Source organism: Xiphophorus couchianus, chromosome 13 (genome assembly GCF_001444195.1).
Source record: "Xiphophorus couchianus chromosome 13, X_couchianus-1.0, whole genome shotgun sequence".
Classification (NCBI taxonomy): domain Eukaryota; kingdom Metazoa; phylum Chordata; class Actinopteri; order Cyprinodontiformes; family Poeciliidae; genus Xiphophorus; species Xiphophorus couchianus.
In genome coordinates this window covers 5,333,669-5,361,640 of record NC_040240.1, presented here as the reverse complement: position 1 = coordinate 5,361,640, position 27,972 = coordinate 5,333,669, and the positions used below count along the sequence as shown (strand labels likewise).

Sequence of the window (27,972 nt, the reverse complement as noted above, 5' to 3'; positions counted from 1 at the left end):
ACTCCCAGTGGTCCCACTGCCATTTGCAAAAATACACCGCTCCCAGTCAGAAACAGCCAATCAGAGCCAGAAGGAGTGTTATAGTAGTGTGAATCATGCCTGTGTATGAGCTGCTCACACCTTTACCCCACACAACACGTACGGCCGTTCAAGATCAAGATTGTCGGTGTGCTGCGGTTGTGCTAATGGAGGAGAAACAACCAAAAGCCAAAGGGAAACTGGCGATTTCTTCAGTTCTCTGCTGAGGGGGAGGAGCTTCGGAAGGCAAAGGGGAGGAGCCTCGCTCAAATTTTCCACAGTTTTCTCAGAACCCCCTACTGCAGCTGTCAGGACTGAACTCTTATTTGAGGAAAAGCCAACAGCTCTTAGACATCATTCACATCATTTTTATTGTAATAGATCTCTATCATATACATACAGTACAATATGCTTGAGACAGATTTTTATGGCACATCCATTGTACATTTTGCAGTTGCTGGTATTGCTGTGAGGTTACAGTAAAGTGACCACTTCTATCCGTTTACTTAGGTAGAGACAACAGGTGGTTTTGACCTCGTGGGTGAGAAATGAGGGTTGCTACAGCAAAAACACATGCACTGTCATCGGTTTATATATTCCACTAGGGGTGGGTCACACATTCAGTTACAGAGATCAACACTTGGGTGGGCAGGGTAGTGTTGTTGTGTTCTTGTAAAAACCCCCTTTTTCATTGTAGTCTTGGAATACGCTACAGCAGTGGCTACTGTGCTCCTGGAGAAACTACAGGATGGACGCGGTCTGTGTCTGCACCCAGAGTTTGATTTTATTTTGTTGTTTGTTTGTTTTTTTTTGTCCCCTTCCTCACGCGATCGAGGGCCGCTTTTGGAGTTTTCAGAGCTGCCTTTGCCAAGTTTAAATTCCGCTTAATGTTCTTTCTTTTTTTTTTGCGAGCGTTAAAAAAAACCCAACAGCTCTTGACGATGCAGTAGGAATGACAGGATAATGGCGTACAAGGATCTAGCATTCGGGTCTCTACTGCGATACGACTTTACCATTAATACTACGGGTACAGAGTACTGTCGGGCTATTCACATATGTACAAAATCTGCAGAGATTCAACAGCAAAAAAAAAAAAAAAAAACCCCAATAAAAACACAAAAACCAAAGTGTGTGTTTTCTTTCTGCAGGCCATGTTCAAGATAAATAAAACATCTAACAATGATAAAAAATATATCGTGTGCCTCCATCATGCTTAAGTGCCGTTATCCGTTTTCGCCCTGTATTTTTCCCTCGTTCAAATGAAAACGGGCGTTCGATATTACGATAATAAAAGATTGTCTAAAAAAACCATTTAAAAAAACATTTTAAAAAACACAAATCATGATATGTAACACAATACTAAAGTTTGCCAGCTTTCAGTCGTCAGCTTATTTTAGTGATCTGGGTGCGAACACTGTGTACATACAGTAGAAGAAGAAGTGTGAAGAAGCGGAGCGGTTTGGAGCTCCTCCTCTATTTGCTTCTATTTTTAAAGACTCAGATTAAACACACCGTCAAGTCAAAACGTCCCCTTAGTGTTCTGTTTAATATTACTGAAAGTGCTTCACGTACCTACGCCCCGTCTCCTCCGTGGAGACTTTTTACGTCTCCAAATGTGCAATTTTGCCGTTTCCCAGCGACCCACCGTTAGGTGTTAATCAACACCAAACAAGAACGAAAAAAAAAAAATCAAATTAAAACAGTGTGAACTCACGACAACCGGTCGTTGTAAGCTGAATAAAAAGCAGGAAGAGAAGTGATTTGAACAGGAGAGGGGGTGGAGTGTGACTGACACGGCCGCGTGGGGCTATATGACCTGGCAGCAGCTGTGTGGGGTCGGGGTGCAGAGCAGACCCTCCTTGGGGCCACGGTGAATGTTGACCGACAGCGTCTTCTCGTTCAGAGGCATCTGCAGCGCGCGGTTCTTTATGTTCCTGTGGTTCTCCCGGGCCAAGTCCAGCTCCCCCAGTCTCAGGGTTCCCGAGCAGGGTCCGTCCAGCAGGGGGTCCGCCAGCACGTCCCCCAGCGGCGGCTGGTGGTAGAAGTTCCCCTTTGGCGACGGCCCGCCGAGCAGCGACACTTTGTCCAGGCTGCCGGTGGAGCCGCCCATGCACATCCGCCACATGGGGCGCTCTTGGGAGTCGGCCCCGACGCTGCTGACGCCGACGCTGCCGCCGGAGCCTCCACCGCCGCCTCCTCCTCCGCCTCCACCTCCACCTCCACCCGTCAGGTTGTGGAACTGAGAGCTCAGACACAGACTCATGAGTTTTAGGCTCTCCACCAGCCCACTGGCTGCTTTGGCCGTACCCTTCCCCTGTACTGACCCCGACCCCGGACTGGCACAGTTGGGCGGACTGCCCTGTCCTGCCCCTCTTTTTTCTCCGTCCCCTTTCCTGTCTTCCCTATCGTCCTCTTGTCCCACCACAGTCAATGCGTGAGGTTTAAAATGACTCTCCGTCTCTTCGTCACTCGTCTCTGAGCTGGGGGTAAAAGTCGCGTTTGTTGGCGTCTTAGGAGAGGATATTAGCGTTGATGGAGATGGAATTCTAGAGTTCAAATTGAGGCTAAGACTTGGTTTAGGAGGACCAAATCCACGTAATTCTCTACTTTCCTCCTCTTCGTCGTCTTCTTTGTCTTCCTCGTGGATCTGGTTTAGAACCGGAGCGCTCATTCGAGAAGTCATACGATTGCTAGAAGAAGACATGGAGGAAGAGGAGCAGGAGGCTTTGGAGCGAAGCACTACTTGCGAAGGCAGAGCAGACGGGGGCAAGCATTTATCCTCTGCTCCTTCTTCTTCCTCGTCCTCTTCGACGCTGAACAGACTGGGACTTCGTGGTTTGCACGGTCCCACAGACCCCAGGGAGCCCAGCCTGAGAGGGTTGGAGTGGGGCTTTGCCAGGGGCCTCAAACTCTTCTCCTGATTTTGTCGTGCAGCCTGCGGTTGGCTGGAAGGTGGCGTCTGGATCTCCTGCCGCTGACTGAGGTCCAGCAGTGCGGTTTTAGGTCTAGGACCTTTGTGGAGGCTCTCAGCGCTGCGGGCGGGGGACTGGGGCCCTCCGGGGTGGGATATGGCAGGACCTCCAATCCCGTCACTGACTTCCTGGTGAACATCTACTCTGGTAGGCCAAGATTGCCTGTGAAGGATTGCACACAATAATGTTAGTGAAAAATACACAAGAAAGGTTATTTACGTTGATCTCAGATGAATAATTAGAGAGGATAAAATCTAATATCAGCTTAGCATGAGAGATGCTAGCAAAGAAAACACAAATGTTCCATGTTCAAGAGCTAAAAGACAGAACCAATAAAAAAAGCTATCATATAAGTGCTTGTTCAAAGTAGTTAAAAAAAAAAAAGAAAATAGAAAAATAATTTTACCTCAAACAAAACCACAAATTTAACCTAAGAGGCAACTTCAAAGCATTTCCAGTCCTTTGACGTAGCCAAACAAATCCATTTTCTGGCTTGAGCTAGTGCATGCTAACAAGCTGTTAGCTTCTTTCAGAGAAAAACTTTTCTTTTCCTAACCTATTGTTCAGTAATATTAATAAAAGTTAACAGTTACATCCTATGTAGTTTATCTGAGAGGTTTATGGGCAAACTAGAAAGCTTCTGCGTTTGCCTACAGTTTCCTATTCACTATTACTATATAGTTTACATTGAACTATTCCTTAATAAGTGGTGCTGGACCAACAGCTGAGCCCAGCTCTTTATGCTAAGCTATGCCAGCTAGAGCTTAGCTTGCTCTCAGATAGAAATGATTTCACCAGCATATTCTTTAAGAGCATTAGTAAACAAATAGGCTAACATGGTTCATTTTTATGAATACAGCTTAAAAATGTATATTTACAAAATATATTTTATATTTGCCATAGCTGATGTTTGAAAATGCAAAATAAGCACTGTTCCAGCACTAGCTCTTAGCTATCTCAAGAATACACATGGAAATGGGAAAGTTTCAGTTTAATGCTTTTTTTAAAGCAATAATAATAATAATAATCATAATAATAATATACATACTTATTTTTAAATACTAATCTTTAACATAGAGAATTAAATTCAGCACCCGTGATTATTACTAAACTTTGCTAGGCAGCTGGTTAGCTGCTTCCAAGCTAATTTCACAAACACATCGATACTAACCCTTTCATGCATAGTGGTCACTACAGTGGACAGCTATCTAAAAGCCATTTTCTTGTGCTTCCTGTGGATTTTTATGTTATAAATGCACACAGACCACTGAAGTGGACACTAATGCATCATAAAATATACCATCAACTACTGGCCATCAGCTGCAAATGCAAGAAATTAATTTTCTTAAATACAATATGGCCGACAGACAAAAAAGCATGAGAACCGACCCGGTCCCTCCTTCTACTGTAGACGACTCTTGCAAGTAAAAAAAATATTGTGACATCAGATAACCCCTAAGGAACAATATTACTGATGTATTTTTCAAATAACAACTTTGTATTTGGACAAAATTACAATTGATCACATAAAAATATATATATATATATTTTTACAAAAAAAATTTCCTACCTTTTTTTATGCCTTAAGAATTTTCTTTTTTAAATGGAAAAAAAATTCTGACACAAAGGATCATAATTCATGCATGAAAGGGCTAATAAAAAAATTAAATGATTTCATTAATTAAGTTTGTATCATAATTTAAATTAAAATCTTTTCTGATTTAAGGCCAACGCTTCAACATGTCTTTCCCTCTAAATGAATAAACAGTGTTGCTTTTTCTTCTTCACTGTTTCTCTCGTCTGTCTGCTCTTCAATCCCCGCTCAGCAAACAGCTCTGCCTTTCCATCTTCTGTCGGATTTACTTTCTGGAGATTGACTGTACGCGACGTTGCAGAGACAGCTCCCTGTCCGCTTCAAGAAACGCGGACCTCCAATACGCGTGTGTATGTGTGTGTGTGTGTATGACGATGTGGGACATATGTATTTACCTGAACTGGGCCTTGCTTGGGCTGGGCGACCGCGTCTGGCTGTGCTGCTGCTCTTTCTCCTGCCTGTCCCTCAGCATCCTCTCCGCCAGCAGGAAGTAGGTAGCTGTGATGTGGTTGTATTGGTTCGACTCCAGAGCCCTGAGACAGTAGTTACAAAAACCTAAATCAAGAATTCCCCTCGCATATCAACTTTTTCTTCTATTTTTCTGTTTTGTTGAACAACCACCATAACCCAAGGGGTCGGGGACAGCAAATGAGATTGAATTCAACATGGCAGCAACTCACAATTAGCGGCTTAGTTGCGTTTTAAACAGTTGATGACAGTCAATTGAGCTTTAGTGGAGATTATTTTTGCTACTTGTGTATGCGTGTTTATGGTTCAATCGGTAGGAGATACGTACTCGGTTATGGCGTCTCTGTCGGCGATGCTCCCAAGCACCATGCGCTGAATGATGGAGCCGTGCTCCTCCTCCGATAGGCTGCGGTACGACACCAGAGGGGTGGACAGCTTGGTGGCCGGGGAGGGGTCGACGCCTTGGAGCCATTCGTGGCCCTCGATCTGCTCTAGCGTCGCTCGTTTCTTTGGGTCTCTCTGTAGCATGTGGCCTATAAGGCTGGAGGCAGGGTGGAGATTAGCATCATGGGGTTTCAATCGATGATTTCCAAATTTAAAAAGTAAAGCGGCTCTTTTCTTCCCCCCTATTTGTAATGGTGTAAGGTTTTACACAATGTATGTTAAACAAAGATAATAACCATTTAACTGAGCAGTAGCAGCAGGCCAAATGGTGGTTAAAGTTTTATCACTCTGCTTGTGAGTTCTTGCAATTAAACGTAACAGCTTCATTTCTATTTACATGTCTCTAAAGGACTAAAACGTCTTTCCTCTGTCCAGGTGAGGCTTTGCAGAGGCTTCAGTAGTTTCTGCGTCTCTGCTTCGGAGCCTGTAAGTCTTGAAAAATTTAAGAGTGAAACTTCTTATTAAACTTCTTCCCAATTTTATCCCTGAACCAATCTGGTGTGTTCTCTGACCTTGATGAAGCTTCATATTCCCTGACAAACATTTAAAGAAAAGATCCACCATAAGATTAAACTAGGCTGGACAATAAATCAATAACAATATATATTGCGATAGACGCGCAATAAATATTGATAGATAATACATCTGATAAAACATTCAATATTCATCCATATTCACTGAATTCTGATCCAGAACTGCACAGCATTCAGGGAGATATAGGCAGAAGAAAGGCTTTAGCCGCTCAACCTCTCACGGCAAATTAAGCCCTCTTTGGTTACCTAGCAACAATGTGTGTGAGTAACTCGCGCAGCAGCGGTTTCAGGTTTCTCACACTGCCTGGAAACTAGTTAAAAATGAAAAACAATGTTGTGGACTGAAAGTTGTGGATAAAACTGGAAATATCACGCCACAAAAACGAATCAATAATTTTTTGATTTTGTCTGATATGAAACGCTTATATCGTGATACGTTTTTCAGCCAGATTGTAAAGCCCTAAAAGAGGGGACAGAGTACACAAGAATGCCACACTTTTCAGATTTTTCCTTGTAAAACAAATGTTGAAAGCTACATGTTTGTCTTCCTTCCACCTTACAATTATGCAACAGCTTGTGTTGGTCCATCACATAAAATCCCAATTTGAGGGTTGTAATATAATAAAATGTTGGAAAGTGCAAATAGTATTAAATTAAGGTTTCCAGAAATGTTGAAAATTTAGTACTTGGAAGCTCTAAACCTTTAAAATTTATGTCCTACCCAGGAGACACAAGAGGTATTGGAGTGTTCAAAAGTTTATGTATACAACAAATTTACAAATACACTAACCTTTGAACCTTACTGTTTTAAGTCAGTTAATGCTAAGACTAATGTCATCCCAGCATTCTTTTACATTTGTGTTTTCTGCTCACCCGGTTTAAAACATGAAATCATACGCCCATCACCCCAGCAGATGTTCCCTGGCTAAATTGTTCAGTCACACAAGCAGAAGGAAGTCCTGTTCCCCCCCACTCCCCAAGGCCTCATTGGAAACCAGGGTAAGTGCCACCGTTTGTAGCACTGTGTTCACGTCCACACAGAGTAATAAAGTCGAGGCCAAACACAACGCGCGTTCCGAGCTTCGGCTGCTCGAAATTCTTTCTTTCTGTCTGGATGCGACATTAAACCCTCGCTGTGCTCAAAGAAAGAAAGAGAGAAAAAAAACCCAACAAGACAGAAGCGATTTGGAAGCGGGTGCATTAGTTCCACTTAACGCAGCGCCGCATCCCTGCTGGAGCAGCTCGCTGCAGCAGCTGGGTGGAAGAAAGCAGGACACAGCGAAGAACGGCCACACCCTTCGCTCCTCTGCTCGCCTCTCCTCTCCTTCACACATCTCCAAACATGAAATATGCAGCACCTGCAGAGTGCTCCGTCCCTCTGTGTGGGTTTGCGTTGCCGGGGCATTACTCACTCTCTGCAGGCAGGGGAGACGTGCGGAGGCACCGTGTATCTACAGTCCATGATCATGGTGAGGGTCTCGCTGTCGTTGGCCTCCTGGAAGGGGGGCTGACCGCACACCAGCATGAAGAGGATCACCCCCAGACTCCAGATATCTGCACACACGGAGAGGGAACACCGTCAACGGTGAAGCAGGAAGGGCTATTTTTAAAAGGAAGAAAACACAAAGTGAGGCATGTATGTTTTCACTGGTTAGTGACCTAGATAAGATACAGATAGACACTGGGTGGTGCTAGAGCATCTACCCGGTTTCCTCTGAACAAAAGAAGTGACCTTCTGAAATTGTTCGTGTTTTGCTTTTTATTTGCATCAGATAACATATGGCCATTATTACAGATGCCAGTTTTCTGGCCGATTCACTTTTTTAAAAAATTGATCCAACAGCAGTTGCGTTTCCATTACAAATGTGCTCAAATCTTTGTCTATATTCCTCTAATGTCGAAAAAACACAATTCTACAATTGCAGTGTTTCCATTAAATGACAAACACAATTAAAATCAGACGTGAACCAATAAGTCGTTAAAAAACATGCCGCGCTGTGATCATCCAACTACTTCCTGTCGTCTTCTTCGTGGTTTTCGCCAGTAGTAGCATCCGGTTGTTGATCACGTGACTGCATTTCCATTTGCAGTTTTGCAAAATAAACCAATTTCGATATTAATCCCCCCCCCCCCAAAAAAAAACATCTCTTTGTTGTGACAAAATATTTTGGCAAAAAAACTTTTTTATTTATTTATTTTTTTGTTATTTTTTAAAATCCATTAAGCAAATTAATTTTTTTAACGCCAAACTGCGCAAATGTATGGTCAATGGAATCGCAGGCTAATGTAGACAAAGTCTCCAATGCCACAGGAAAAAAAGTTGCTAGATTTGTGGCTGGTTGCTTTTTCCAAACAAATCTCGCTAATCGACAGGCCTGCTGATGGATCTTCCATTTGGAAGAGGCAGATATACATGACGTTCAATCTGTGTCATAAATATCACACAAATAAGGCTGCTGGCGGCTCCATGTGCTGCACAAAGTGGCCATTTTTTTCCACTTGCCCTCCAAAACATCATGCATATATACAGTATATAAATATATATCTCTGTACATATGAGCTGTCTCCTCCCTGGGTTAAAACGGAGCGTGAAGCACATTCGATCAGAAACCATTTCCATAAATACGTGCCGGCTCAGGATGCGTCTGTCTAAGCGAAGACGAGGCTCTGCACGGCTGCCTGCAGCCAGCGGCGCGCTCGCATGTCAACACACACATACGCACGCACACACACACACACACACACACACACACACAGTCGACAGGAAAGTGGGTTAACGTGTTCATCCCTCAGAGCTTCATGCAAATGCTAATTTCATGGAACAGTTCTTTTAGTCTGATTATTTTTTTAAAAAAGAAGAAAAGGAAGAAGCAGCAGCACAGCTTTCTGTGCTCAGGGCTGTCGCTGCTGCTCCGGTCAGCAGGATGCTCCACTGACACACATATCACACACTCGTACGCCGACTCCTGTGGAAGCGCACAATCAGTGACTTTTCGGCCCCTTCTCAGCAAAATCTGACTGATTTAAGGAGGGGGGGGGGGGTTCTTTTCTTCCTGCTTTAATTAACTAGAGTGCTACTTCTTAGGTTACTATTTAAACATAAAAAAAAAAATCTATATGCCTATCAGCTGAAAGCCTGCTCAGATACATTCAGATTGCTGTGAAAGGCTTTCAGGTGATTGTGAATTAGGTCGCAGATTGGAACACGGTGTAAAACGCATTGACACGACCTCTGTCAGAATTAGATGCAGACGACATTAAAGTAGCAACAATGTGAGCTCAAAAGAAACCAAGAAAGATTGAGAGACCGGACAGCGGCCCAGGGCGGCTTCTCGTCGAGGGCGGCGTGAGCTTCGTTGTTTGCGGTTAGCAGCTTAGGACGACATATTTGACTTTCTGCCAAAAACATATTACGGTTTTAAGATTTTAATTCTTCTGAAACTGAACGACAACATAGGAAAGTGAAACTAGAATTACTAACGGCAACGATCTTGTGATGTAACGCGGGTCATGTTAAATAGCCATTAGCTAAGAAGTGTTGCGTGGTCTTCAATTGTGGATATTATATTTACCAATATCACAGACATTACATGTATATTTTTTTGTTTCATTCTCTGCTTCAGTCAAAACAGCCCATACGCCTACACTGCGTCACACTTTCAGGTTTTTCAGAAATTCTCAGAGTGTACGGGAATTTAAATGATGCGACATGGTTGGTTGAAAAAGCAGGGAGAAAAGGGGAAGCGCTGGGCGCCGAACAGACTAGGATCGCCCCTGGCTCACAGAGAACATTCATTTAATTCACCGTGAATGTTTTTAAAATCTGCCGTGGTGCGTTTCTAAAGAACTTCCTGAAACAACTATGTACTTTTTTTTGTTGTTGTTGTTGTTCATTAAACGTGCTTGAGGGTGGAAATTAAAACCAAACAGAAGTGACAGCTCGCTTTTTAAAGAGAAGTTGATCCATCCCTCATCCCCCCTTGACAAAACGTGTGCTTTTGTAACTTGCAGCAGTTTGAATACGGAGGAGCCCCGGTGGATTTATCATCCTCGGACCCCCGGTGATTTATCTTTGCGTGTCTCCGCTTCGCTCCAGTTTGCCAGAACACGCCGGAGAATCCAATCTGTCGGAGTCAGAACGTGTTGCCCCGCCGTGAGCGGCGGCGTCTCATTCTGCTGATGGAGGGAGCGAAAGCTGCCGCGGCCGCCTCTTTACCCCCCCAACCCGTCAGCGGCGTAGCCTAGCAACGGCAACGGCAAGCCCCGCTCCCTCATTTACTTACGTCAGCCGTCCGTTCGAACTTCCTGTCGTTAACTTTATTTATAAACCAGATGGTTGACAGACTGTAGCGTCGCACTGAATGAAGGCTGCTTGGTGTTGACGGCTCTCTCAGAGTGAACGTTCCTTTCTGCAGCCAAGAATATTGCTTTTTATATAACTGCTTCTCGAAATAAACAACATTAAGCAGTCCTTTGTGTGCTGATATTTTTAACCCTGCGCCAAAATGAGCTAAACTCAGCCTGGCCCTGCTGATTGGGGAATAAATACGTTTGTTTCCCTTGGTTATGATTTATAAAACTCCTCCTGTAAAATTTAGATTTTATTGCAGGAGCAAAATCACACACCGAAAATATTCAGAGTACATTTATACACCGTGAAAAAAAAAATTGTACTATGTTGAGGAATATTTCTCTCTGTTTATGTTTCTTTCTTAAAAAAAAAAAAAAAAATCAAACAAACTTCGCACGTCTATAACTGGAAACAGGTTCGTAGGATTAAAATGAGCCAAACCGAGACGCCGAAAAAAGGAAAAAACAAAACGAACTCCGGCACATTGCTGAATTTGCCTAATCTTATTATGCAACAATTCAGCCTGAGACTTTAATTAGCCAAACACATTCAGAAGGTTGTGAGCTCTTTTAAAAGAGGAGCTAAACTCGGCTTTTTTAAAAGATCGGTAAACATTGATCGGCCTAAAGACCACAATCGGTGCACACCTAACAGATACCCATCTAAAAAACTTCATCGTCTTGAACTCTTTGAAAGATCAAGAGCCTTTTCTATAGCCTAATAAAGACAGAAACGAACCTTTTTTCCCCCATTATCATGAAGCATGGTTCTCAAACTGTGGAGCAAGAACTACATGACGTTTGGTTGTACTCTGAAAATACAACATCTGCCAGGTAAACACAAACCGGCAAACTATAATGCTTACTCAATAAATGTTGACTTTATTTTAGTATTTCTTTTTTTTTTAATCATCTCTACCAATAGCGCCAATAAATATGCCTGGCACTGCATTATGCAACACACAATGACACAAAATACCCCCATTCTATACACAGACGCAGCTCTGAATGATGCATGCGCCTTGCTTGTGTTCTTTGGGAATGCTATTAGGTAAGTTATTATTTTTAAGAGCAGCTTGAGCTTTTTTGAAGAGGAGGAGCAGAGCTATATTTAACTTCCCATTTATTGGAGACAAAAAAGAAAGCCCACACAGCCGAGAACATCAGAGAAGAAAAAGCACTTATCAGTCCGACATCATACACTCCAAAAAAAAATAAAAATAAAATAAAACACCAAAATGCAAATCTCCGACATCCTTCGAGGTTTTCTTAGAAGAACAGAATTGCAAATGCTCTCATTTAATGACACAATCCTTCTCAAATAAGAGCAGAATTATCAAGCAAATAAGCATAGCTGTAAAAAAAAAAAAAAAAAAAAAAAGCTAATTAATAAAATAACGATGGAATAGATTCCACCGCCGCTAATAAAACAGAACGGCTCATGGCAGCAATCTGGCCACCAGCAGATGCGGCACAAAATTCACAACATTTTAAGCTTTTTAACAAAGTAATGACGAGGACCAAGAATCCTCATCAATGAGGCGAGAAACAACAAAAGTTCCCCAAATATTAGGTTTTGTCAAAAGGATTGGACAACGCCCCTGTTCGTCAGTACCTGCTACTTAACTGTGAGTCAACAAAAGCGGTCACATCATGACCCCTCGCTCCTCTTCCTGGCTCCTTCCACTAATTGGAGCAAGACCAAGTTTGCCTCCTGATGGGTATAAAAGCGCATCAGTCCCAATTTCCTTAAAGATCTCAGAATAAAAAAACAAAACAGAAAAAAAAACAAAACATTGAGCACCAGGGGGCTCTGCTCATTATGAGCTTTTTAAGAGATCAATTTATTTTGGCGCAGGTATGAGAGTGGAATCCTGCCAGAAAAATAAAGGGAGGATTCTCTGCAGGACTGGGGAGAAAAGATGAAGATAAATTAGAAAATAACCCGCCAAGCGTTTACACAATTTTAAACTGTAGGGCATCAGAGTAATACGATTTTTAACGGATTTTTGTGAGTGGGAATTATTGCTGATTTTTTTTTCCAGCAATAAATTCAACAGAATGTAAAAATGTCTTTTAAAAAAAAAAAAAAAACATTTGAATTTTAATTAGATTTTGAAACTTCCTGGTACCTCCCATGGGCCCACCACCCGTGGGAGGGGCCATAGGGGTCGGGTGCACTGTGTGATGGGTGGCGGCCAAGGGAGGGGACCCTGGCGGTCCGATCCTCGGTTGCAGAAACTGGCTCTTGGGACGTGGAATGTCACCTCTCTGGTGGGGAAGGAGCCGGAGCTAGTGCGTGAGGTCGAGAGGTTCCGGCTAGAAATAGTCGGTCTCACCTCGACGCATGGCTCTGGTTCTGGAACCAGTCTCCTTGAGAGGGGCTGGACATACTTCCACTCTGGAGTTGCCCAGGGAGAGAGACGTCGGGCAGGAGTGGGCATAGTTGTTGCTCCCCATCTCGGCGCCTGTACGTTGGGGTTCACCCCGGTGAACGAGAGGGTAGCATCCCTCCGCCTACGGGTGGGGGGACGGGTTCTGACTGTCGTTTGTGCTTACGGGCCGAACGACAGTTCAGATTACCCACCCTTTTTGGAGTCCTTAGAGGGGGTACTGGAGAGTGCTCCTCCTGGGGACTCCCTTGTTCTGCTGGGGGACTTCAACGCTCACGTGGGCAACGACAGTGAGACCTGGAGGGGCGTGGTTGGGAGGAACGGCCCGCCCGACCTGAACTCGAGCGGTGTTCTGTTGCTGGACTTCTGTGCTCGCCATGGATTGTCCATAACGAACACCATGTTCAAGCATAAGGGTGTCCATATGTGCACTTGGCACCAGGACACCCTAGGCCGCAGTTCAATGATCGACTTTGTCATCGTTTCATCGGATCTGCGGCCGTATGTCTTGGACACTCGGGTGAAGAGAGGTGCGGAGCTGTCCACTGACCACTACCTGGTGGTGAGTAGGCTCCGGTGGTGGGGGCGAAAGCCGGTCAGACCTGGCAGGCCCAAACGTGTTGTGAGGGTCTGCTGGGAACGTCTGGCGGAATCCCCTGTGAGACGGAGCTTTAACTCCCATCTCCGGCAAAACTTCGAACACGTCCCGGGGGAGGTGGGGGACATGGAGTCTGAGTGGACCGTGTTCCGTGCCTCCATTGTCGACACTGTTTATAGTGGGGATGGTGTGCTGCTGACCTCTACTCGGGACGTTGTGGGTCGGTGGGCAGAGTACTTCGAAGACCTCCTCAATCCCACCAACATGCCTTCCACTGAGGAAGCGGAGCCTGGGGACTCTGGGTTGGGCTCTCCAATCTCTGGGGGCGAGGTTGCCGAGGTGGTTAAAAAGCTCCTCGGTGGCAAGGCCCCGGGGGTGGATGAGATCCGCCCGGAGTTCCTTAAGGCTCTGGATGTTGTAGGGTTGTGTTGGTTGACGCGACTCTGCAATATCGCATGGACATCGGGGGCAGTTCCCCTGGATTGGCAGACTGGGGTGGTGGTCCCCCTGTTCAAAAAGGGGGACCGGAGGGTGTGCTCCAATTATAGAGGGGTCACACTCTTAAGCCTCCCTGGCAAGGTCTATTCAGGGGTCCTGGAGAGGAGGGTCCGTCGGATAGTCGAACCTCGGATTCAGGAAGAGCAGTGTGGTTTTCGTCCTGGTCGTGGAACACTGGACCAGCTCTACACCCTCGGCAGGGTCCTGGAGGGTGCATGGGAGTTCGCCCAACCAGTCTACATGTGTTTTGTGGACTTGGAGAAGGTGTTCGACCGTGTCCCTCGGGGAGCCCTGTGGGGGGTTCTCCGGGAGTATGGGGTACCGGGCCCTTTGATACGGGCTGTCAGGTCCCTGTATGACCGGTGTCAGAGTCTGGTCCGCATTGCCGGCAGTAAGTCGGGCTCGTTTCCGGTGGGAGTTGGACTCCGCCAGGGCTGCCCTTTGTCACCGATTCTGTTCATCACTTTTATGGACAGAATTTCTAGGCGCAGCCAAGGTGTTGAGGGGATCCGATTTGGTGGCCTTAGGATCTCATCTCTGCTTTTCGCAGACGATGTGGTCCTTTTGGCTTCATCGGATCGTGATCTGCAGCTCTCGCTGGAGCGGTTCGCAGCCGAGTGTGAAGCGGCCGGGATGGGGATCAGTGCCTCCAAATCCGAGGCCATGGTCTTGAGCCGGAAAAGGGTAGAGTGCCTTCTCCGGGTCAGGGGGGGTGTCCTGCCCCAAGTGGAGGAGTTTAAGTATCTCGAGATCTTGTTCACGAATGGGGGAAGAAGGGAGCGGGAGATCGACAGGCGGATTGGCGCAGCGTCTGCTGTCAAGCGGGCGCTGTACCGGTCCGTCGTGGTGAAGAGAGAGCTGAGCCAAAAAACGAAGCTCTCGATTTACCGGTCGATCTACGTTCCCACCCTCATCTATGGTCATGAGCTTTGGGTCATGACCGAAAGAACGAGATCGCGGATACAAGCGGCCGAAATGGGTTTTCTCCGTAGGGTGGCTGGGCTCTCCCTTAGAGATAGGGTGAGAAGCTCAGTCATCCGGGATGGACTCAGAGTAGAGCCGCTGCTCCTTCACATCGAGAGGAGCCAGTTGAGGTGGCTTGGGCATCTGGTCAGGATGCCTCCTGGACGCCTCCCTGGTGAGGTGTTCCGGGCACGTCCCACCGGGAGGAGGCCCCGGGGAAGACCCAGGACACGCTGGAGAGACTATGTCTCTCGGCTGGCCTGGGAACGCCTCGGGATTCCCCCGGAAGAGCTGGAAGAAGTGGCCGGGGAGAGGGAAGTCTGGGCCTCCCTTCTGAAGCTGCTACCCCCGCGACCCGACCTCGGATAAGCGGAGGAAGATGGATGGATGGATGGATGGATGGAACTTCCTGGTATTTCAAAGACTTTCTGAGACCACACAGTTTAAGCAAAAATGTCCAGGTATTTTGAAAGGAAGAAAATAAATGGTTCTTGACAGTAGTAATTAAATAAATGAATCTGTCGCTATCACATCAAACCCACCTGAAATGTTTGTTGCTAGAAATGACCCAGTAAAGCTTAACCTGGTAAAAACTGGCCTCTTGTTCTACGCTTCGCTTCGTACAGAGGGTCTGGGCCCTCGGATGTTTAGAAACGATTGCTTGCCAGAGGCGTGGACTATGTTGAAGTTTCAAACAATCGTACTGGATTTTAGCCAGTTGCTAACATTTGGCCATGACGTATGTAATAAGCTACGACAGCCGTGGAGAAGAGATGCTATAAAGTTTATCGGAAATTATGGGCGGAGAAGTCAAGAAACAACAATACTCCAGAGACTTTTGCAGAACCCCGATGGAGTAGAGCCATTTTTGCCAGTAATAAAATGTCTTAAACATTCCTCTTGCTCAGACTTTAATTGCTCAATATTTAGAAGCGTGGCCAACATGGACTGAATGGCTTTGTTCACTTCCTCTACTGCCATTGCCAATTAAATCCATGAGCAGAAAACGATTCAGAAGCAGAGCAGAAACTCTACGTCATCGTTCGCAACTCCTCCTCCTCCTGCGCACTGATTGGCCTGGTTGAAGTTCTAGCGGAGAAATCAAACTCATTGGGAGAAATCCCAGAAGCAGCACTGAAGGGAGATGAGAATCAAGCGAGATTGCAATGGCGAGGTTAAGTAAAGCTGAACAAACTTTATGTTCCTCATTGCAGGACAGACTGAGCTATTTCCTACCCTGCATAGCTCAAGTCCAGTGGTTCTTATGGAGAATAGGTAACTGAAAAAAGCAAAGCTAGGCTGCATTTCTCCAACAGTGAGCTTCATAGTTTTTTTTTTTCAAAGTTTGTTAATGAAAAACAATTATTTCTTAATGTGGCATTTCTTTCCCATCAACTGATTAAATGCACTGAAATTAAAGGTTGGGGATTATCTTTGCGAAAGGGTGGCAGCAATTTTACTAGTGTCATTGCTTGTGCGTGTAGCTTTTTCTTTTTTTATTGGAATCTTGAGCTGTGACTTATTAACCACTCTGCTACATGAACTCCTGGTCGAATTATCTCGCGTTCTCAAGGACTTCCTTACGCGACCGACAACCTCCGAGCGAGCCCGGCTCGATAAAGCCCGGGTGTTAACAGCCTCTTTATCTCTGCTGCAAACTGGGCTCCGTGCCACTTGGCGTGACTTGAGAGGAACCTCGGCGTCCTGTGGATTCTGTCGGCGTTGTTGCTTGTAACCCACGAACAGGTAACCGGGAGCCTCTTAAATGTCAGGACCGCCGGCCTCCGTCCAGACTGCTCTGCATCAGTCTTTAGCCGCCGCTACGGCGGGGAACGATATTACATGCCGGCTGGGTGGATAATCCCAACAATCAAAACATCATCATCTCAGCCGAATGAACAATAACGCAGGGGCGATGCAGCTGCTCCACAGCACAGAACACACACACACACACACACATCCGTGCATTGACAGTATACACAAGCGAGTCCTCAGACAGAGCACACACATCCAACCAAAGAGCCCTATGATTACTCTACTTTTAGGAATATGGAAGATGCTCGGCAAAAAGGGAGAGAGAGAGAAAGACAGATGGAAATAGCCACAGCAAATCCACTCAGTCAGAAAAACAGACACTGCTTCTCTCTTGCTGCTGCCTTTTCTTTCCCCTGCATTTGCTCTGACGCAGTGGCCTCTGGGCAGACACAAGAACTGCTGACGCCTCTTCTCGCTCCGTCTACTTCCCTCTTGTTCCTTGCACCTCTTTCTCTCCCCCAGTAGAGAAAGAGGGGTCTGCGATGCCTCTGTTTTGATTTCTCATTACGATTTCATTTGATACCCAAATGCTTGTTGTCTTTGGGAGAGATGCGTCTTGCGGTGGAAACAAAGCCTGCGAAGCTGCTTCAGGCGCATGCAGAAGTACGGAACGACGAGGAAATCTGCTTTATCCCGATTAGGCAGATATATTGTTATCGGTAGAAGGGCCAATACTGTTAATTAAGGCAAAATACAAACAAAAATAGATCACAGGTGTAGGACTGCATTGTTGCTGATCACCTGCTTTCTAAGCTGCAACTTGCACAATCTGGATATTGGACACCTTCGTCCCTTTTATCAGCTGGCTGATAAGCTGCCAGGAGGCCAAAGTAGTCAGCAGAGTCCATCCATAACGTGGAAAAGGTCAAACACTGTGGTCAACACTATTACTCGGGGTCATTTTAGCAGAAAGACCATCGCTTTATTTTATTTTTTTGTAGCATCAGCAACAACTGATTCCAATGGCTGCTGGAATCAGGTTGGCGTCCTTCCCGCTGCGGACTTACCGACTGCCGGAGCGTCGTACTCGTCCCCCAGCAGTATTTCAGGAGCCGAGTAAGCCAGCGAGCCGCAGGACGTGTTCAGCGTCTTTCCGGGCTGGAAGCGGTTGCTGAAGCCGAAGTCGGTGAGCTTGACGACGCCCTGCCTCTCGAAGAAAACAACATTTTCAGGCTTCAGGTCCCTGTGAACCACGTGGAGCCGGTGGCAGTAGGAGATGGCGTGGACGATTTGGGCAAAGTAGCACTTGGCCACCTTGAAAAAGACGGGAGATGGGGGAGAAACACAGTCAGAAAGGTGGTTTCATGGATGCCTTTCGGTTTACCTGGTGGGTGATTTCAACCGCCCAAAATAAACTACAAAAACAGATACTAGCCATTAGCCGTTTAGCATGGTTAGGATGTACACTGCATGTCACAGTCGTTATGCCTACGCAGCATGATGGTGTGAAAAAAACAAAACAAGCTTTGGTTGACAAATGAAGGTTGTCATTTTATAGAGCGCTTAAATAATTAATTGTAAAATTTATCTCAGCCAAATACACGTCAGAACGGCTGAGTTTGATGTTTAAGCATTTTCCCCAACATTATCCGAAGTTAATGTCGGCTAGCAAAAGATTTCCTGTATAGTATTTCTTGCTCAGAAACAACATGTAAGAACAGAAAATAAAAGACGCTAAGCAGCTAGCAATATTTAAGCAACAAACAGCTAATTAGTAAGAAAGTCAAGCTTCGTTTAAAAGCTGTTGAAAGCGGAAAACAGGGTCAAGAACATAATTTCATACTAACAAACGCTAAAGTTAGCGACGTTCTGTATGTGAATTTGTAAAAAAACAGATTTGTTGTGTTCACGTTGCTGAAGTAGCTACAACATTTTGGTGGGAATCAAGCTAGCGCACGGTGAAACTGTGGTAGAAGTTACAAATAAATCTATGTAAATGAACTGATGTCTGAGAAAAACACAAGTGTGACATAATGTCAGACATTCAAATATTAAAAATCTGTTAACCTGCTGAAAAACAAACAGTAAGAACAGAGAAAACCTGCTAACTAGCTATCAGCAAAAAGACAACTGTTAGCTAGCGAAACATTTTGACACGAATCTAAAACAGAATATTGTAATTGTACTTTTGGAAGTAATGTGAGCTATTCCAAATTAATAGTAACGAAATAGCTCTCAGAATGTAGAGTTATCTGTAGAAACAAGTCATAGTTTTTATTACTTTGCTAAAATAGCAGAACATCTAGGTGAGAAACAACTAACCCAGTCCAAAGATAGCATGAGGAAAGTTTAGTAGAGGTTTTAAATGTCTTCATGCAATAAGAAAGTTTCCACCTCCCCAGATAAAAGTGTCAGGACTGCTTTAAGTATTAGGTTTACAGCTTTTTTTTTTTTTCAACTTCATTCCGCGCTAATGTCAGCTAGTAAAGGAATTCTTTATATGGCCACAGACTCCGAGTACAGCATACCTGCAATGTAATGGGAGCACAGCTAACGGGGCTTTGTGGAGCACTGCAGCAGGCTTCTGGACGTTAGCCAGTCGGAGGAAAGTGGGCTTAGCTGCCCGTAAAGAGGAAGAAGCTAAAACATGTTGCTTCATCAATAACATCAACTAAAAACTTATAAACGGCACATTATACCTTTGTAAAACCCAATTCATTTAACTCAAGACTCAGAGAAACAATAAAATGTACTTTTTAAACTGTAACTGTATAATTTGCTTTCATCTGCTAAGAAATCAAATTATTTCAAAATAAAATCAAGGCACTGGATACCTAAATAAGAAGAAACGGCTCAACTAAAGTCTATTAAAACTGAACAACTCGTCCCTTTCTATGCCCTGACTTGCAGTGCTTCACTGCTAAATGCCACAGACTTACCCCTGGGGGTCTTAAACTAATGAACTCCAAAGGATCTGTCTGCACAATAACATGAGCGCCAGACAAACATTGAACTCTGTTGCACTGCCTTCGACCAAAACATTGTTCTCACTTCAAACACTGGATTTTAATCCCTCCAAATTCCCGTCTGCAGATTTTCATCCTGTCCCAAGATAATGAGTATTAATTTTGAACTTTTTTTTTATCACTCTTAAGTCTCTCGAGGCAAGTCCAAGGTCAGGCGATGACATGAAAGACAAACAATGGCTAATAGGTCGACGAGCTCTTGGTGACCACTTAGTCCAACGCCGTCCATCCTCTCCCCCCCCTCTCACCTCTTCACTGAGGCCTCCGTCGTGCTTCATGATGCAGTCGTACATGTCTCCCCCGTCGCCCAGCTCGAGAATGAGGTAGAGCTTGGTGGCCGTGTCGATGACCTCGTAAAGGCGCACCACGTTGGGGTGCTGGACCATTTTCATGCATCTGACCTCCTGGAAAAGGTGGCCCCGTGCCACCGGGTCCAGCTTGGTCTTGTCTATGACTTTCACTGCGACCTGGAGGACAGTCAGAGGGAGAAGTCAAGAAACAAACTACCGTACTCGTGTGCAGGACAGACGACGACAGGAAGTATTAGGAGGGAGATGATGGTTTGTTTGTGTTGATGAATCCATAACTTTGGTCTAACGTGGCCAACTACAATTTCGCCAAAACGCCGCATACGTCGTCGCTCCCGAGTAAAAGGGGCTTGTCGCCATGGCTGAATTACGGATATACATCATGTAACTGTTTGTCGTTGCCGTGACTTTTAGTGACTCACTGCATGAACAAGCTTATTCACGTGTGGTTTCAATTGCATTTATTATTTAATGGAAACACCACAATTGGGAAATTGGGTTTTTCCGACAAATATACTTGCACACATTTGTAATGGAAGCGCAGCTACGGTTTCCCTAAATGATGCTCTTTGGAACAAAGCGGTTCGCCTATATGTGCTTCATGTACAAGCGTACCTTCTCTCCGGTGAAGACATGTCGTGCCAACTTGACCACTGCGAAGTGTCCTCGGCCCAGTGTCTTATCGAGATCGTACAGCCCGGCGATCTTCCCGTCATGATGGCGCTTCAGCCCCGACATGTCTCGGGCGGACTGGTGGAAGGATCAGCCTTTTGTTGCCTGCTGGTTTTCAGCTGTCACTTCTCCATTTCCCCTGAGTCGGTTGACGTTAGATGAAGTTGTTTTGGGAGCTTTTATTTTGTTCCCGTGTCTTGAGGTAGTCGTACAGAGTCTAAGGATTGACAGGGATCTCCTCTGTCGCGCTAAATATTCAGGCTTGTGTTGTCGTAGCACTCGGCTTAACTCGGTCCCATCAATTCGTGATCTGAGGATGAGGAAAGTGAAAAGGAAACGTATTAAAATGGACTTCAAACCAAATGCAACAGCAAGTGCCAGAACAAACGCGATCTAGCTAAGATCGTGATTTCTAATAATGAGTGATTTTTCACTCAAAGTACAGAAGTACAGCTATTCAACTGTAGCTAATATGTTTTTAAAAAATCATGTGTGACCATTTATTCACTAAAACTATAAAAGTTAAATTTCTTGGCCCGCATGTAGAAATAAAAATGTGTACTTAAAAATAAACGTTAGATTAAAATATATACTTAACCTTAGCTGAAGTTCACTTAATATGCAGATGACTCTGTACTATAAATGGGTTTTTGACATGTTAGGTATTTTTATAATAAGTTTTTATTCAAGAGCGGTAATACATAAACACTGACTCTTTAATACCTGAGGAAACATTTCTTACGTTTTTTGTAATATGCATCTATCGCTGTGGTTACCAAACCAGGCCCTGGGTTCAGTGACATGGTTTAGTAAATTTAAACCACAGTCCAAACAACCACAAATATTACCTGTCATTTATGCTAAATAATAATAAAAAATGTTTTGGCTTGAGGCAAAGTCTTCAAAAACTGGTTGTCCAGACCATGAAAGCCCGTTAAAACACCGCGTAAAATCACCACATATATCAACTGGAAAACTCCAGATACGTTCATTTGAAGTTTAACTTCTTGACTGAATAAACGACACGTGAACTGGAAAACCAAAGCACAAGCAATTATGAAAGGCAAGTGATATCTAGTGGTCAAGTTGGGGAAGGAAAGCAAAACTATAAATGCCTCAAATGTACCATTTGGTGAAAAATGTTTGCATTGGTGAGCGAATCTACATGGTACAAACATAGATTGTTTACCACTATTGCCTTTTTTCCACATGTTGTGATAAATTTGAACCTGTATGTTAAAACTCATCAGCAGATTCCACATCACCTCATTTCGGCACTTTTTTTCTCTGCTTTATCATCTGATGAGCTGCACTCTTCTGTAAACAGCCTTTTATGGGCGCAACAATGCTGCTGTGTCAAAGTCAAAGATCTACTGCCCACAGATATAAATAAGTCGTCCTAGTGTAACTCTAAAAAGGCTAAACTGAAATAATGAAGTGTTTAGCAATAATAAAACAGCTTTAGGAGAGTTGACACCAACTTACAGAGATGATTCCGATCCATTCTAATCTTCTAAGTCTACTTTTCTGGAAAACAACTCACACCGTTTTAATCGCGTGATAAATTAAAACAGACTCAGTTACTTCCATTGCCGTGATTTATCGTTTATCTATTTCTTTTTCTCTCTTTCTACCAAAAACTGGATGATAAAAGTCGTCAGTTTGGTGCTTTGGTCTCAACCAGCCATTTTTCTTTTAATTAAAGGACAATTTTATTTACAAAGACTTCAAAATTCATTTTATTTGTTGTTTTGTTTGTTTCTTTAAAACGTCTTCCGGTTCCAGTGCTAAACGTTCATTAGAATTTTTCTGAACTTTGAGAATGTGCTCTTGCAATATTACTTTGCCATTACCATTACGTCACTTTAAAATGGTCTCAAAACAACAATATTGTGCTTTATCGCAAAAACGTCTGGAACAATTCATCGTCCAGAAAAAAATTTGTTATCGTGACACGCCTGATCTTTTTTTTTTTTTTCCTTTTTTTTTCTCCGAAGAGTTTTTGCGGTGCTAGTGGCTCGTATTTTTTCAACAGTAGGCAGACAGGAAGGAGGGTGAGGAGAGGGGGGAAGACATGCGGTAAAGGTCGTCGGGACCGGGAGTCGAACCCGCGACGTTCGCGTCGAGGACTAAGGCCTCCAAACGTGGGGGGTGCTAACCCCCTGCGCCACCACAGCACGCCCCTGACACGCCTGATCATTAATCCAGTTGTTGTTCCTTTAGAAACGAGCAATCACCTCCATGACTCATCAGTTGTTTTTCTTTCCCAAGTTGCATAAATGCATATTTCCTTCCAGCAATGACTCAACGCCGAGTTCTTTTGAGACGCTGCGTGCCTTGCTCACTTCTAACCTTTCGCTCGGTTCATTCATGCTCGCCGGTGATGAAGCATGTGGCTTCATCACTCTGATTGCGGAACAAAGAAAAAAAGAAAAACCCTGCAGGCAAGGATGCCATTCCACGTCCAGGAATTTACCTGCGTGCCAAGAACAAAACTTGCAGCACGAAACACAGAATGTGCCAGCGAGGAACATTCCAGGGAGGTGATGCTGTACCGAGGCGCGCCCCGTTTTTCGGCGGGCTCCGTGAAGACGACAACATGAAACTAAACAAAGGTTGCCAAGCTATGGGCATGACTAGTGGTGATGTAGAAATATCTGCCGTCTGTGGTTATATGGAAACTTGTGGTTGCTCGAAGGAAACTATAAAAGGCTGGGGAAGCGTTTGGCCTGATCCAAAACGGGAAAAACTGTAACTGTGAGAAAAAGAGTTTGTCAGTTTTCCAACCAAACATCATGCAGACAAACACACCCTGAGAGAAAAGTTAAAAAAAAAACCAAAACTCTTATATACCCCCTCTCTCTCTTCGACATGGCCAATCAAAAGCGTGTTGATTTTTCCAGTAACCGAGGCGATGAAAGGACAAAACACACACACACACTCAGAGTGCTGATGATGGGGCAGGCCAGGTGAGATCAATGCTTGCTGCGGCGCGGCGCTCAGCGGTCGAGCTGGCCTGAGTCAAACCCGCTAATAATCCGCAAATGGCTGATCTGCCAGTCTAAATCCAGACTCCTTATTGGCCTAAACAGGGAGCGTTTAAGTGTTAGTGTTTAGTGTTTTAAACACTTGATTGGCTCAGAGCAACTGATTGACAAATCTGCAAACTAAGAATGAGGTTAGGAATTGTTAAATACGCAACCTCTGCTAGGCTTTTGCGACGCGTCTATCCACAGGCCGCACTCGCCTCAGAGTTGGTTGCATAACACGTTGGGAGTTAGCTGGTGGTGTATTGATTTACAAAGTAAGCTGTGTGTAAGTTGTGTGTGTGTGTGTGTGTGTGTGTGTGTGTGTGTGTGTGTGTTCAGGGAGATACTCGTATCTGCATCTGAGGTCAAAGGCCTGTTTTAATAGCTGCACCGTTCCCACAGCTACCGATGAATCCCAGATAAGAGCGTGATCTGACTGTTGATTAGTTAGAAACTTTGACACCCAGGTGATGAAACATCCCAGACATGTCGCTTTCAGAGTAGCCAAGGAAAAACTGACATATGGATCACTTGTCGCAACACATAAATGCCTGGATGTGTACCTAAATAATTTGCCTTTCCTATGAATTAAACTCCTTTTAATGAGACATAACCCTTTACAGCGTAGATATTTTATGTCTTTTGTACGGTAAAGGTATAAGACCGCCAAAATATCAAACATGGTGGTCGATTTTAATGTGGACGACATGGCTCTCCGTCCAGGGCAGCAAGACTTGAGGGACGAGAGGTGATTAGGCCTCTTCCAATAAGCAATGAATCAATTAATCGATTGATCGCATGATAAATTAAAACTAGCTCCATAATTTCCATTTGCTTGAGTTATTGTTTTTTCTTTTTTCTACCAAAATTGGTCTTCAGCCTGGTGCTTTTCTCTCAAATAGCCCATTTCTGAAGGACAATTTTGTCTAAAGAGACGTCATAATTCATTTTATTTGTCATTTCTGATATTTGGTTATCTATTTTGGATAAATAGTTAAATGATCATTAAAATGTAAAGGTTATTGGCGTTTAAGAGTGTGTTCTTGCGTTATTACGCCAGTAGAATTATAATATTTGAAAATGGTCTCAAAGCGAGCATATTATCGTTTATCGCGATACCTTCTGGGACAATTTATCGTCCAGAAAATGTCACCGTGACAGGCCCAGAGGTGGTTGACGAAAAAAGAAAAAGAAGAAGAAAGAAAAGTTGAGATGTCAGTAGCAGTCATTTCTTTTTTATTGCTTCTTTTGTCTGCTCAATCAATGGTAGACAGAGTGAACAGTCAAACCTCTGAAGGAAAATATGGCTGCACACTCCAGGTGGCAGTTGGAAAAAGCCCCGGGGGGGAATTTTAACGCAAGATAAAATGCGGCCTCGTTTTCTCTAGAAGCATGTTGCAACCTGGTGCGTACAGGCGCTTGTGTGGAATCGGCACGCTGTTCCGTCGAATCTTACAAATCAGTTTTCTTGGGGTTTTTTTAAGCTTCAGCTTATCGAGGTTTTAAAAAGTTACACTCTTCCAAAACGATGAACAACTATTCCTCATGTTATGCAGTTTGGAATCCCTTTTGGGGTTTTTTTTTACCACAGAGGATGACAAAAATTTGATCAGTTTGGAGCAAAAAGCAATGCAGAGTTGCACATCCTCTACAGGCCGCTGCACACTGGCTGTCAGCTGGACGAAAGAAGAAATCTACTCTAAACGAAGAAGACTAACTTGACTTATGTCATGCGAGACACATGACTAGCATTGGGGTGGTAACATCCGTCTTCTTAAAGTAACTCCATTTTGAGACAGGCACCTGTTAAGACGCCAACTTCGGATTTGCAAATTAACCAGCTAATATCAAAATCGTTAAAATATTCTGCAGAATCAAATCAACAAGAAATTGTTTTAACGTTACATCGGAAGTAATCAATATGCTTAATTATTATAACGGAAGAAGGAATCCCTGCATCTTTTTGGTTTTAACCAGAACATTTTTTTTAGCTTGGTTTAAGTGCTACTCAATTTTTTACAGATTTCTTAATGTCACTGTAGACATGAATGTTGCATCAGGATATGTTATGATCTGATATATGAGGTATATGATATCTCCATAAGGGTAAAAAAACCACTTAGTGTGTCATGTTTTCCTTTACACACAGTACAACCTGAAATAACTGTGTATGATGACCTACATATTAATTTAATACAAGCATTTCCTGAACAATGTTGTCCTCGTTCTGCATGCAAGGCTGTAGTAAAGCTCCCTCAGCATAAATAGAGCATCGTGTGTATGATTTATCTATAATAATGTGCATCCAGACTAGGTCAGTCTCCAGACGTACTTATACATTGAATGTAGAGTTTGTGGATGCACATGAAATCTGCTGCTGTCAACACGCCTGCTGGCTGCATCCACAACAACATGACAGCGCAGAGAGCAGCAGCAGCAGCCTGCGCCAAACGGCTCATCGGGCAGCGCTGCAACATGATGCATGAAACAAACACACACAACCCATCAGAACCACAACCCAACTTCACCACAAACACCCCGGATTCTACCTGCCCGCATTCTCCCACCAGGAACCAGCCCGACTTACCACAGAGGAATCCGAAGCAGCGCCAGGCGTCCTATCTGGTCCATTTCAATGCTGCGGGATTGATTGTGCGCGGCTCTCGGACGGTTTCCTTTTTTCCTTTCTCTGTTTTTCTTCTTCTTCTTTTTAAAAGCAGGTTGATATCCGTCACCGCTCAGTTCAACACACTGCTGCCGCTTACACTGAGAGAACCGGCGGAAGGTCGCTCCCAAACAGTCCAGAGTTAATCTGTCACACTGTCAACTCAAGCCCTCTGTTTCCCTTTCGCTCTGGCGCTATTAGCTGCGCCAAGTAAACACAGGTAGCAGGATGATGCGGAGCTCCAGGCTTTCAAAATAAGAGGATTCAGACTGTTGTGGATGATTTGATTTAATTTAGCTCTCAGAAATGAAAATAAAATAATAATAATAATAATAATAATAATAAAAAACAAACACTAAGCATCTTAAATTTATGTCAGCAATTATCTCAGATCCGCACGATTTTATCTTCAAACTCAAACTATTCTTAAAGCAGAGGCGGTTCTGTTATTATTGGTGCCCCGGGCAAACTGCGTCTCTTCAGCCCCCTTCTCTCTTTCAACTGCACTAAACTAACAAGGCACATTCTGCAAAAAAAATAGAAAAATAAAAATATATTTAACAATAAAAACCTTTCATCAAGAAAGTTATCCAAATCATTCTATTTTGCAAACATAATTTTCTTTTTATTTCTTCATTTTTTAAGCATTTCTTTTTCAGTTTTACAAGTAGAAAAAAATAATGGAGGAAAAAACAAAATCAGATACATTTTAAGTTCAACAGGTATTGTCATACTTGTACATATAATGTCCACTGATAGAAAAAAAACATTAGGATGAGAATGGGCTGGGTCAGACTTTAGCAACAGGGGCAGCAATTTGTCTTCTGGGTGTAGGGAGACAAAAAAAAAATTATTTTCCTTTTTTTTATGAATTTGTGTTTTGAAATCATTGTGCTCTATATTAAACTCAAAGGCCCATGTCTGATATTAAATATTGTATTAATATTTAAGGATTTTCATAAATATAGACAATATTTCAGTATTTGAAAATGATGATGTGATGGTGCATTTTTGGGAACAGCACGGAGCTGAAGCCCAGGGAATCTATTGAACCCACCATGCATCAGTTGATAGCTGCTCATAAGACCACAAATCCATCAATCAGTGTTAATATTATGACCACTTGCCTAAGAATAGCGCCCCCTTCTTCCAGAACCAGCATCAACTTCATCAGCAGTATGGGTGACAGTAGCTCATCTATTAGATCGGGTCTGCCTTTACTTCCCACACGCATCAATGAGCCTTGGCTTCCCACGACCCTGAGTCGCTGAGTCATCAGTGTTCCCGCCCTGGGTCACTTTTCATAGATATTGACCACAGCGGACTGGGAACACCAGCCCAATATCCTCAAAACAGCAAGAGCTGCAGTTCTGAAGACGCTCTGATCCAGTCATCTAACCGTCGCAATTTATCACCCGTCAAACTCACTCAACCAACCAATTATCTTGCCCATTCTGCCCACCTATGATGCAGTACAGTGACTTTTGAGGAAAAATCCTCACTGCCAAACAATCCCACACACTGACAGGTGCCATGATGAAACAATAATTAGAGTTTGTTAAAGTTACTAATTTCACCTGTTGCAGTGTTAAGCCTTATCTATAGATACATCTACAAGGTTGTTTAGGACTAATAATAAAGGGGGATAAACTGTCTAAAACAAACTAGCAAACACGCTAAGAAAAG

General features: G+C 43.9%; 1 protein-coding gene across 2 annotated transcripts; it reads right to left on the bottom strand.

Annotated features, from left to right (window-relative positions):
• Positions 1-370: 370 nt before the first annotated feature.
• LOC114155303 (SNF-related serine/threonine-protein kinase-like) lies at positions 371-26,497 on the bottom strand. Of its 2 annotated transcripts, XM_028035125.1 has the most exons (9): positions 26,209-26,497; positions 25,954-26,089; positions 20,536-20,902; positions 19,861-20,079; positions 17,654-17,900; positions 7,442-7,583; positions 5,381-5,593; positions 4,980-5,117; positions 371-3,152 (listed from the first exon to the last, which is right to left on the bottom strand). In XM_028035125.1, exons 3-9 carry the CDS (start codon positions 20,656-20,658, stop codon positions 1,826-1,828), a joined length of 2,409 nt encoding a protein of 802 aa, XP_027890926.1. In that variant the 5' UTR covers positions 20,659-20,902; positions 25,954-26,089; positions 26,209-26,497; the 3' UTR covers positions 371-1,825. The 2 variants fall into 2 exon arrangements, with proteins under 2 accessions (XP_027890926.1, XP_027890925.1); XM_028035124.1 differs by lacking the exon at positions 25,954-26,089.
• Positions 26,498-27,972: the final 1,475 nt, after the last annotated feature.

Coding starts and splice junctions, on each gene's coding strand:
- LOC114155303 (XM_028035125.1), bottom strand. CDS start 20,658: ATGTCGGGGCTGAAGCGCCATCATGACGGGAAGATCGCCGGGCTGTAC. Junction 7,584..17,653: donor GTACGACGCTCCGGCAGTCG/GTAAGTCCGCAG, acceptor CCGTGTGTGCAG/ATATCTGGAGTCTGGGGGTG. Junction 5,118..5,380: donor GACAGAGACGCCATAACCGA/GTACGTATCTCC, acceptor CTACTGTCTCAG/GGCTCTGGAGTCGAACCAAT.